The sequence below is a fragment of the Lepidochelys kempii genome, chromosome 2 (genome assembly GCF_965140285.1).
Source record: "Lepidochelys kempii isolate rLepKem1 chromosome 2, rLepKem1.hap1, whole genome shotgun sequence".
NCBI classification, from domain to species: domain Eukaryota; kingdom Metazoa; phylum Chordata; order Testudines; family Cheloniidae; genus Lepidochelys; species Lepidochelys kempii.
In genome coordinates, this window is record NC_136381.1 from 197,438,679 (window position 1) to 197,449,100 (window position 10,422).

Consider the following 10,422-nt stretch of genomic DNA (forward strand, 5'->3'; position numbering starts at 1 on the left):
TCTAAATGTTGAAATATGAGGAAAGCCAATGAATGAAATATATTGACTGAAGAATTGAACTGGTTGGGGGGATACTGAGAGTTTCAAGACTGCAGAAAATAAAAAAAGAAGTGACAAGAAAATGACTAGGGCATAACATAATGTTTTTACAGAAGATTCAAGAAGGATGACTGAGATGGTTTGGAGAAGGGTCAAAAATGGACCCAAAAAGGATACTATATATGGCAATACATACCTACATACCAGAGTGCTAGGAACTAGCAGTAGAAGATGACCAAGGATGAATTGGATAGACATAGTGACGAATGACATAAAACAAAAAGGTTTAAAGGTGAATAAAGCTGTGAAGCTGGCACAAGACAGAAAGTGATGGAAAGACATCATTTGGCCCCATAATTGCAGCTGAGCTGAAGGATGGGAGCCAAAGAAGAAGAAAATACTCCTCTTGCAGAGTGCCTAGTGCTTCATAAAACTTTACAAAACCTACCTGGGAGTTCTATCAATGTACCAGAAAAGACCACAGCCTTTTAATATTACCATTTTCTCCATACTGTCTCCATTGTTTTGGGGAGATTTTTGTTTGTTTTTAAGTACAAAGATATACTTATTTATGTGGCATCATAGGACTTCAGCATTTGATATGACTTGTGCACCACTCCTGTGTGTTTGATGTACCCTGAACGTTGCTTCATTATCAATGTTTGAGAGGCCTCAGAAGTTGATTCCCCACCCTCTACAACTGTTATTTTATACTTAAAACTAACGTAAAAATGGTATAAGACCTCATTCTTCTCTTGCTGGGCTCTAGATACACCACTTGTAAATGAAGAGATTCTAAATACATATTCTTTTGCTTAGGTTTTTATTATTTGATACTTCCACTTAAGGTATAACAGCAAACTGAAATAGCTTCTCAAAACAACTGATAATGCTGACAACAACCAGGAAAAGCTAGTATGTGTCTAAAACCTGGATCTGCTGGCTTTGAGCAACTACTGCATTTATGCCACTACCCACCAGCTCTTCCAGAGCAGCCATTAACAGGCTCTCAGCCTTGTGGGCCTATCATAAATATAAAGGGAAGGGTAAACACCTTTAAAATCCCTCCTGGCCAGAGGAAAAGCCCTTTCCACCTGTAAAGGGTTAAGAAGCGCCTCGCTGGCACCTGACAAAAATGACCAATGAGGAGACAAGATACTTTCAAAGCTGGAGGGGGGAGAAACAAAGGGTCTGTGTCTATCTGTGTGATGCTTTTGCTGGGGACAGAACAGGAATGGAGTCTTAGAACTTAGTAAGTAATCTAGCTAGATATGCGTTCAATTATGATTTCTTTAAATGGCTGAGGAAATAACTGTGCTGAATGGAATGTAGATTCCTGTTTTTGTGTCTTTTTGTAACTGAAGGTTTTGCCTAGAGGGATTCTCTATGTTTTGAATCTAATTACCCTGTAAGGTATTTACCATCCTGATTTTACAGAGGTGATTCTTTTTACTTTTTCTTCTATTAAAATTCTTCTTTTAAGAAACTAAATGCTTTTTCATTGTTCTTAAGATCCAAGGGTTTGGGTCTGTGGTCACCTATGCAAGTTGGTGAGGATTTTTATCAAACCTTCCCCAGGAAGGGGGGGTGCAAGGTTTTGGTGAGGATTTTGGGGGAAAGACGTTTCCAAACAACTCTTTCCCAGTAACCGGTTAAACATTTGGTGGTGGCAGCGAAAGTCCAACGGCAAAGGGTAAAATAGTTTGTACCTTGGGGAAGTTTTAATCTAAGCTGGTAAAAGTAAGCTTAGGAGGTTTTCATGCAGGTCCCCACATCTGCACCCTAGAGTTCAGACTGGGGAAGGAACCTTGACAGGTCCCAAGTACCACAGGATATGCCAGCCATAGAAGGCCTGATTGACAATGCTCTCAGGGTCCTTGATTGGTCCAGGCACATTACCTATGCCCGGAGGGGACACCAAGAAGTTGTCTGTGCAACTAGGCAGATTTCCCCAGCTTGCTGCTACAACAGACCTTGCTTCAGCCTTGTTCCCAGCCTTAATCCAGCCCTGCTCCCTTCTGCTCCTGCCTTGCTCCAGCCCTGCTTCCTTTCCAGGCTTCTGACCATCAGCTCTGGTTCCAGGCTGCTGACTCCAGTTCCACCCACTACGCCAGCCTCCATGGAGATGACAGCTAGTGCTTAGCAGTTAAGGAGCAGCCAGAAGTAACATACACTGACCGAAAGTATTTGTAACTTCTCATGACAATATACAATTAAGGTAGAATTGTAAATTCCAGTAGAAGTGAAGATGCACACAATAAATGTATATGAGTTGAGAGTACATTAAACACAGAGGAGTGGTACAGAAGTTATATCAGATGCTGGAGTCCTATGATGCCACATGCATCTTTGTATTTTAAAACAAACAACCCTTCCACCCCCTCCCCCGCCTCCCCCCCAAGGAGAGAATATGGAGAAAAAGGTAATATTAAAAGGCTGTGGTACTTTCTGGATTTCTATAAGGAGGTAATTTCCAGCCTAATACTGAATGCATTCAACAGTATACTCAAAGCATTGTCTTTTTCCTCTCAGAGCTTACACACTAGCAGCACTCTCACATAGGTATGAGGTAGAAGAGCATTCTGAGTAATGGCATCCAAATAAGTATAAAAAGCACTTCAGAATTCCTAAATCAAGCACTAGCACAATAGCTTTTGAACTAGAATACAATGTTCTCAGTACAAATAGGCTTATTTTTCTTGTAACCTTAGTATACCCATTTTCAAGTAAATATGCAGAAAGTTCTTCAGTGTGCAGCTGTTTCACGGGGTTCTTGCATCTGCAGTCTGGGTATAACGTGGAAGATGTGGATGTGCCTGTAAATGCACTGGGTTCTTTTGTACATACTTGAAAAAACGGAATTATGGAAGATTTTTCCTCACTGTTTAAAATAAAAAAATAGAACAAAAATTTCCAATTTAGATGTGTAAAGTTAGACACTTAAATCCCTATGTAGACACCTATTGAAGAGCCTGATTTTCAAAGGTACTGAAAACCCATAGGTCTGGAGACGCAGCTGCTCAGCATCTTTGAAAATCAGAATATTTTTATTTAGGTGTCTCAGTAAGGACCTAGAAGTCTTACTTTAGTTGCCTATGTTTAAAATTTTTGATCTTAGTGTCTGTTCTAGCATGTATAGAGACATGTTAGAGTCACAAGTTGCTATTACCACAGATATCTTTCACAGCCAAATCCTTGACTAAATAAATGCTTTCAAAGATACAACTCCTTTATTATGACTGTAAGCATGAGAGTAGTCTCATTGAAGTCGATGGAACTACTCACATATTTAAAGGTAAGCATGTGTTTTGATGTTTTATTAGATTGGAGCCTAACGGCTTACAGAATGTTTGATGGACCAGAGAAACCTGAGATCCACTAAAAAGACATTGAAACACCTTTGTAATGGGATATCCTGCAAAATTCAAAGGTGTGTCTATTTTCAGTAGGCAGCTGATTTGACAAGGTTTCATTTTGAGACACTGTGAAAAACATAGCTTTACTGGTCATGAGCCTGATCCAGCTCCCACTTAGGTCAATGGCAAAACTTCCATTGTCTTCAGTGAAAGTGAAAGTGGACCCTAAAACATAATGCTTTTTATTACTCCAGTAAAATCCTGGGAATCAAGTGCTGAAGGTGGAATCCTGAGATACCCTGAAATCCTAATTTTTGGAAAATTTTAGGAAAAATGTGTGTGTGTGAGTATATATCTATAAAATGTCAGGAGATCTCATTGTTACTTATATTCTTTATCATTTACATGTGGGGTGTTTTACAGCTACGAAATGCAGCTCTTAATCAAGGTGCCCTTGATGCCTACTTAATAGTTAAATAAGCAAAGATCATGTTATTTCTGTCCATTTAGAAAGATCTTATATGATGTTTCATGCAATATTTGGGGGTTTTTGGATTTTGATTTAGAAAAGTATTATTTTCCCATGTTAAATATAAAATGTGTTGGATTGTATTACCATTTTAATGGCTTTTTCCCACATTTTCAATGTAATCATTTAATCAGAGACCCAAAAGACTCTGGCATTAATGAGAAGTATAAATTGTCCTGGAAAAGCACCCAGAAAAGATTCATAAGGTTAGTGAGGTTTGAAATAGCATAGCGCTCCCCACAAATGTAACCTGCAGGCACTGCAAATACTTTTGGCAACAGCAGGGTTAAAATAGCACCCATGTTGGTTAAGAAAAGGACACATCATAATACCTTTGAAAGACTACAACTAGAAGAAAAAGTATTTTGTATCTATGTCAAGCAATTGCTGATTAATACATAGGAAATCATCAGCAGAACACTCAGTTATCTACACCTGTTAATTAGCTAAATGTAGTCAAGTCTTTTCTAGTTCTCATTTCACATACAGTCATATGTGTTATTTGCCTTCCTGCTACCCACCGCTGGTAGAACATTAGACAGACTATGTGATGCATCAAAAGTAACTACTGAGCATATATTTCTGCTGATGGCAGGATTTTTAAATACTCAAGGCATTGGTACAGCCAACACATATGTAAATGGCAGCATTAGCTCTACATATTATTTTGTAAACTAATATTGAAGGAATACATTTAAAGTTCTGTTAGTAACATGATGCACAAAAATTATTCCTAAAAACTGAACATACACAGTCATTTAAATGCGTTACAGTAATATGCATTCATGACAGAATTAAATATTCATACACTCAAGGGAGACTGAAATGCTATCTACATATATTAGAATATTTAAAGCCATCAGTTATCATTTTAAAAAATAAAAACCTTTTATCCACCTTACTTAGCCATACAGGCCCTGTTCAAATGATCAATCTTTGATAGTCTGTTTTTATTTTCAAAACAATTGTACTGATTTTACAAGATGGTCAACAAATCAAAAAGTATCTCAGCTATATTACTGGTCTCCAGTAAAAGATAAAATGATTTAAAAATATCTATCAAGATAACCCAACTCTAACTATATAAATATGTGGCCTGACATATTTGTTGCACAAATTTGTTGCACAAATTTATTTAATTACTGGTTTACATTGTTTCATTGTATAAGTGTTTCCTTCCACATTTCTAACATAAAATAAAACTGTACTACATAGTAAAACTACTTCATGAAACATGGCTCACTTCCAGTACAATGCAACATTTTGAAACAAGATTAAAATCTATTCATGTGATCTCTATTTACGTAGAAAACTGCATACTTCAATGAAACTTTAAGAATTTTTATCATTAATCTTACATAGATTACTATTTGCAAAATTCATCATTATATTAAAACTTATGCATTTGTCAGTATGTGTCTGTTACATACCTATACACATACAATTTATAGGCTTCAGTTAAGTAAACCCATGCTGGGAAATATTAATGGAAATGAAGACAATGCCTACAGACAAAAGCACTGATCAATGCACTCCGCTAACATTATCTTAATGGCAATATTTTCTACTCCATTCTCCCTACTTTATGATTCATTTAGCAGAAGATATATAAGCACCAAAGAATGCAATTTGACCCATTTCTCATTGATCTCAGTTACCCAAAGATTTTCATTCAGTACAGTAGTAAGCAGCTGTCCCCTAGTCTACAATGACACAGCAGGGTTGAAGAAACAGCTTTACTAGGCTTCTTTCCTTACAGGTAACTCGCCCCTTGCCCTTAACTAAAAAAGGATGCTAGGGGAAAAGAGGCACTCACAGTACTAAATCCTGAAAGTAAGGTAAACTTTAGTGCCAACATTTTATCATTTTCAATGTCTCCTAATCCAAGCTCTATAAAGCCACTTTCAACGCACTGTACACAGAACAATGCATTTGAGACAAATGCACATCAGTTATGTGTGAATGGGCAGAGAAGTGCTTTCTATCCATTGCTATTTTGCTATGACCCTCCTCATTTCCCTTGTCCTTAAACAACCTTCCACTCTGTCTTTATATCTCTCTTCTTTACATTTAAATAGAAAATAACCATCTTTAATCATAAAACATCATCATCATAATCAGGGTACACTTCTTCCTGGTAAGGCTAGATGCTTTCACTTCCCAAAGTCATCCTCCTTTTCATTCCCTACAGAATGGATTCCCACCCCTACTCTAATTTCCTATCTAACCGCAAGCGATCGTAGTTTATAAAAGAAGGCTCCTCTGCTGTGCTTGGCGATGACCGTTTTAAAGGCGGCAGACCTACCTTTTTGTCTTCTTTCTCACTGTTTTGCCTCTTCTCTGGATTATTACTGTCACTAGCAGTTGCACTTTCCCCTGCCTGCCCATCCTGCTGTTGCTGCTGCTGCTGCTGACAGCCTCCAGACCCCTGCGAGTGGGGGATGGGCTCTGGGCACTGAGAAACTCCCTTAACATCCATCTCCATCTTCCAATTCACTGTATTTCAAGACAAAAGCAGACAAAATACTTTCCACCACCCAGCGTCTTCCTTTTTTCAGGAGGCCGTGGCACGCATGGCTCTGGCTGCCTCTTCTGCACCGATCCGGTGGCTGCAATTCCCCCCTAGATCCTCCAGACTTTTGTATCTAGCGTGTGTGTGTGTATGTGTGTGTGTGTCCTTGGTGCGATGGCCTTCAATCGCCCCTAAACAGCAAACGCTAACTAAGCAGATCACTAGCGACTCAGATCAACTCCCTGCCCCAGTCTAATTGTGGTGATTATTTACTTTATGCTATCTATGTCCCAGGCCCGTACAAGCCTTTTTGGCTGCAGCCCTTTAAACAAAGTTAACTGGCGGGAGCTAAGCACAGGATGGGGGCGAGGGGAAATCGCCGGGATTTAACACCGTGAAACTGACAATAACCCGGTAATGTCAAGTAAAAGTTAAACCTCCCCCTTTCTCCCCTCCCCCCGCCTCCTCTCCAGATCCTAGGCAAGCACAATACAGCAAAGGAAAAGAAGCGAATTCAGACCTGAGCGAGGTGCTGGTGACGAGGAGGGCAGACGAGCATTTATCCGACTGTTGCCTTTATTTCCCCCCTCCACCCCGGCCAACCCCACCTCCCTTCTATAGCAAACGTGGTCTCCTTGATGTTAATCTCCTCTCCGTGATCTGTGTGTATGTGTGTGACTGGAGCTCCCTCTCTCTCAATCTGCCAGCGCCACGCAGCATTGCACAAGGAGAACTGGAGTAAGGAGAAAAACAAGAGCAAATTCAGGCAGGAAATCTAAACCAGTACCAGCCACCAGCTCCCGAGTTTTATTTTTTAAAAACCAAATAAATAAAATATAGGAGAGAGAGAAAAAAATCCTGTGTAAATAGTTAAAAATCAAGGGAGACTACAATGTACATACAGGATTCTTTTATTCCCTATGATAGCTACTTTAGACTGGAAGTTATGCATGGGTGGGGAGAATGCAATCTCATTAAGAATATTTAAATTATAAAATAATAAGAATAATATTGAAACCCAATCCAGCCAACTGTTTATCTTTAATTTAAAAAAAGTGGTGAATTTAGACCAGATAATTCTTAAATCAGGACACCATCAGATGACCAGCCTGCACTTCTAAAAATAACACCACATTGTCCTGAGGAGCTGCTGCTTTAAAAGTTAACTGGAAACATCTAGTAGAAGTCTGTGTGGAACTTTATAATAGCCATAATCCACTCCATAAAGATATAGTGCCAGATCCTCAGGAGCTTTGACCATTTACATCAACTGAGGATCTGTCCCAGGATATTTTGGATATGCTATTGGGTGGGGCCATTTGGTTCTTTCCCTTGGATTTCATTACATCCCACATGGGTTTGTTTCTACATGTACCCTGACATGTCTTATTGCAACAGCACACTGGGTAAAGGGCAAAGGTAGTTTTGTAACACTGAAAAAAAAAGTATCACAAAGCCAAATTGTCTTTTAAATAAGAAACCTTTTAAAACAGAAACCTTTAAAAATATTTGAGTAGTAAAAGAATAAAAAAGCATACCTTGCTAAATGTGGGCCTTGTTCTCCTCTCACTTACAATGGTAAGTGTAAATCAGGAGTAACTGATGAAATCACTGGCATTTCAATTTAAAACTGATGTAAATGAGAAGACTCAGATCCTGTATATTTTATAATCAAATTCATTAAATAAAATCTACATATTATTTGGGGAGGAGAGCATGAGGAGCATTTGAATGTCCAGCATTGAATATACTACGACTATCTGTAATCTCATAAAAAGCAGTGCTAGTTTGCAAAATGTTTATGGGTTCTTTTGGGTACCTGTCAGTATCAAAAAAGCTGGCTTGCATGAAATAAAAGCTACCCCATAATCAGTAGTGCTTGTGAAACCACCATCACACTCATTAAACAGTAAGGCCCAAATCCAACAAGCATCTAAATACGTGCATAATGATATTATGTATGGTCTTAAGTACATTGCTAGATCAGGGTCAAAGTACTTTCAACAGCATAGGCTGAAAAATGGGGGGGGGGGGTGCTCGCCACATGCACCGGTGTCGGAAGTTTTTTCCCTCAGCAGTATCCGTAGGGGACCCCTCTCATGAGCGTCTCCTCGCACAGGAGGTAAAGGGGTTGCTACAGCTAGGTGTGGTATAAGAAGTTCCTCTCGAGTAGAGGAACAAGGGGTTCTATTCCTGGTACTTTTTAATCCCAAAGGCCAAGGGTGGTCAGCCCATTCTGGACCTGCAAGACCTCAACAAGTACCTAAAGAAGTTAAAATTCCACATGGTTTCCCTGGCCTGTATTATCCCCTCCCTGGATCTGGGAGACTGGTATGCCGCCCTTGTCTTGAAGGACACGTACTTCCACATAGCCGTCTTTCAAGGACACAGACACTTCCTTTGGTTTATAGTGGGGCCCCACCACTAGCAGTTTGCAGTCCTCCCATTTGGCCTGGTGACAGCACGAAGAGTGTTTACCATGTTCATGTCGGTGGTAACGGCTTAGATCTTACTGTACCATTGTGGTGTTATGCACAGCATTTGCCATAGGACAGAAAAGCTATTCTGGGCATACGAAAATGCAATATCACCACTCTCTTTGGGAGACTGAGTGCCAGTGCAGTGAAAAACCAACCAATCCTGTCTGATGATTCCATATTACCCTGAGCCTCAGAGCTGGGTTATGGAGAAGCAGTTGCATGCAAAGTGGCATCCAAACATCTGCCCAGCTCTGCCAAGCTGTGCTTGCTCTCCACTTTCCCACTAAAGCATTGTTGTGTCTTCACTACTCCCAAAGTGCCAGCATTCCAATATACAGAAGTGTCCATCACCCTCTGGCCATATCAGTGTTCCTCAAAGCATACATACACTGAGGTGCTCTGCTCTGCAGAATGTGCAAAAGATGAGATTTTGCTTCCCAAATGCATATATTACACTAATGGCATCCAGTGAACCCAACTTTCCTTGCTTATAGAGTTTGGCATCTATATTTGTCTGCTGTTGATTGGTTGCCTGAATGTCATTATGAAAAAAGATGGCCAGCCTCCACTTTCTGGCCTGCCCCAAACTGTTTATTTCCCTATTTGTACTCATACCAAATCCAGGATATGCATATCTTTTCCTATAGTGCATACCTGATGTTGAGTGTAATGGCTTTTACACAAGTGTATATAATTGGGTCCTACATTAGAATCATATTATCAGCAAATGTAATTCTTGATATTCTTGAGCAAACAGTTGGCTGACTGATTGCATAACTAATAATATTTTTAAATAACTGTATTGTCTTCTTTATAGTGTCTTGATTCATAGAGCAACTACTGCCACAACATCTATGCACTTATTTACAAAGTTAGTAAAGTGATAAATTATATACAAACGTTAAAGAACCAATGTCATTTTGCTGGAAAACAAACTCAGATAACACTCCCACACACACAAAATCCCCCCAAATCCCCAATTTTTTAAAAATATAGATAAAAGCTAAACAAAATAAAAACATCTTACCATATGCTCTGAAGTTTACTAGATTTTGGCAGACAACCAAGGAAAGCTAATTCCAAAGACAGTGCCCTTGACTGAGAAAGCCCTGCACTAAGCCTTGAGTGTTTAACCCCAGAAATCAACAGGACCGTAGGGTATGTCTGCATTGCAACATAAACCCAAGGTTAGAACTGTAGCTCAAGCCTAACCCCTCTTCCATTTACATACAATTCGTGCTACTCCAAGGTCGCAGGACCACAGAGATGGAGGGTCCAAGCCTGAGTCAAGACAGGACCCAGGGTTCAAATCCTATTGCTCTGCAGTGTAGATGCAACCCCACTGGACTCATGCTCTGAAAGTCTGCTAAAATCCCACAAACCCACAGGCTGGTTTTCTTTGCCCTCTGGATAGTCAAGTTAAGTGGACAGTCAAGTTTTCTCACACTGCACCACGAACAAAGGGCTAGGGTGGTTTTGGGAGGGTGCTAGGAAGTCTGGGTGGAC

The 10,422-nt window shown here is 39.8% G+C and overlaps 1 protein-coding gene across 2 annotated transcripts in view; it reads right to left on the minus strand.

The window, feature by feature from the left end:
* The window catches only part of RBMS3 (RNA binding motif single stranded interacting protein 3), a 918,866-nt gene extending 911,828 nt beyond the window's left edge, over positions 1-7,038 (minus strand). For both annotated transcript variants that reach the window (XM_073333376.2, XM_073333378.1), the window contains exons 1-2: positions 6,957-7,038; positions 6,230-6,420 (exon numbers count right to left, since the gene is read on the minus strand). In XM_073333376.2, the coding sequence (XP_073189477.1) occupies positions 6,230-6,409 (180 nt within the window). In that variant the 5' untranslated portion in view covers positions 6,410-6,420; positions 6,957-7,038. The remainder of the gene's footprint in view (positions 1-6,229; positions 6,421-6,956) is intronic.
* Positions 7,039-10,422: the final 3,384 nt, after the last annotated feature.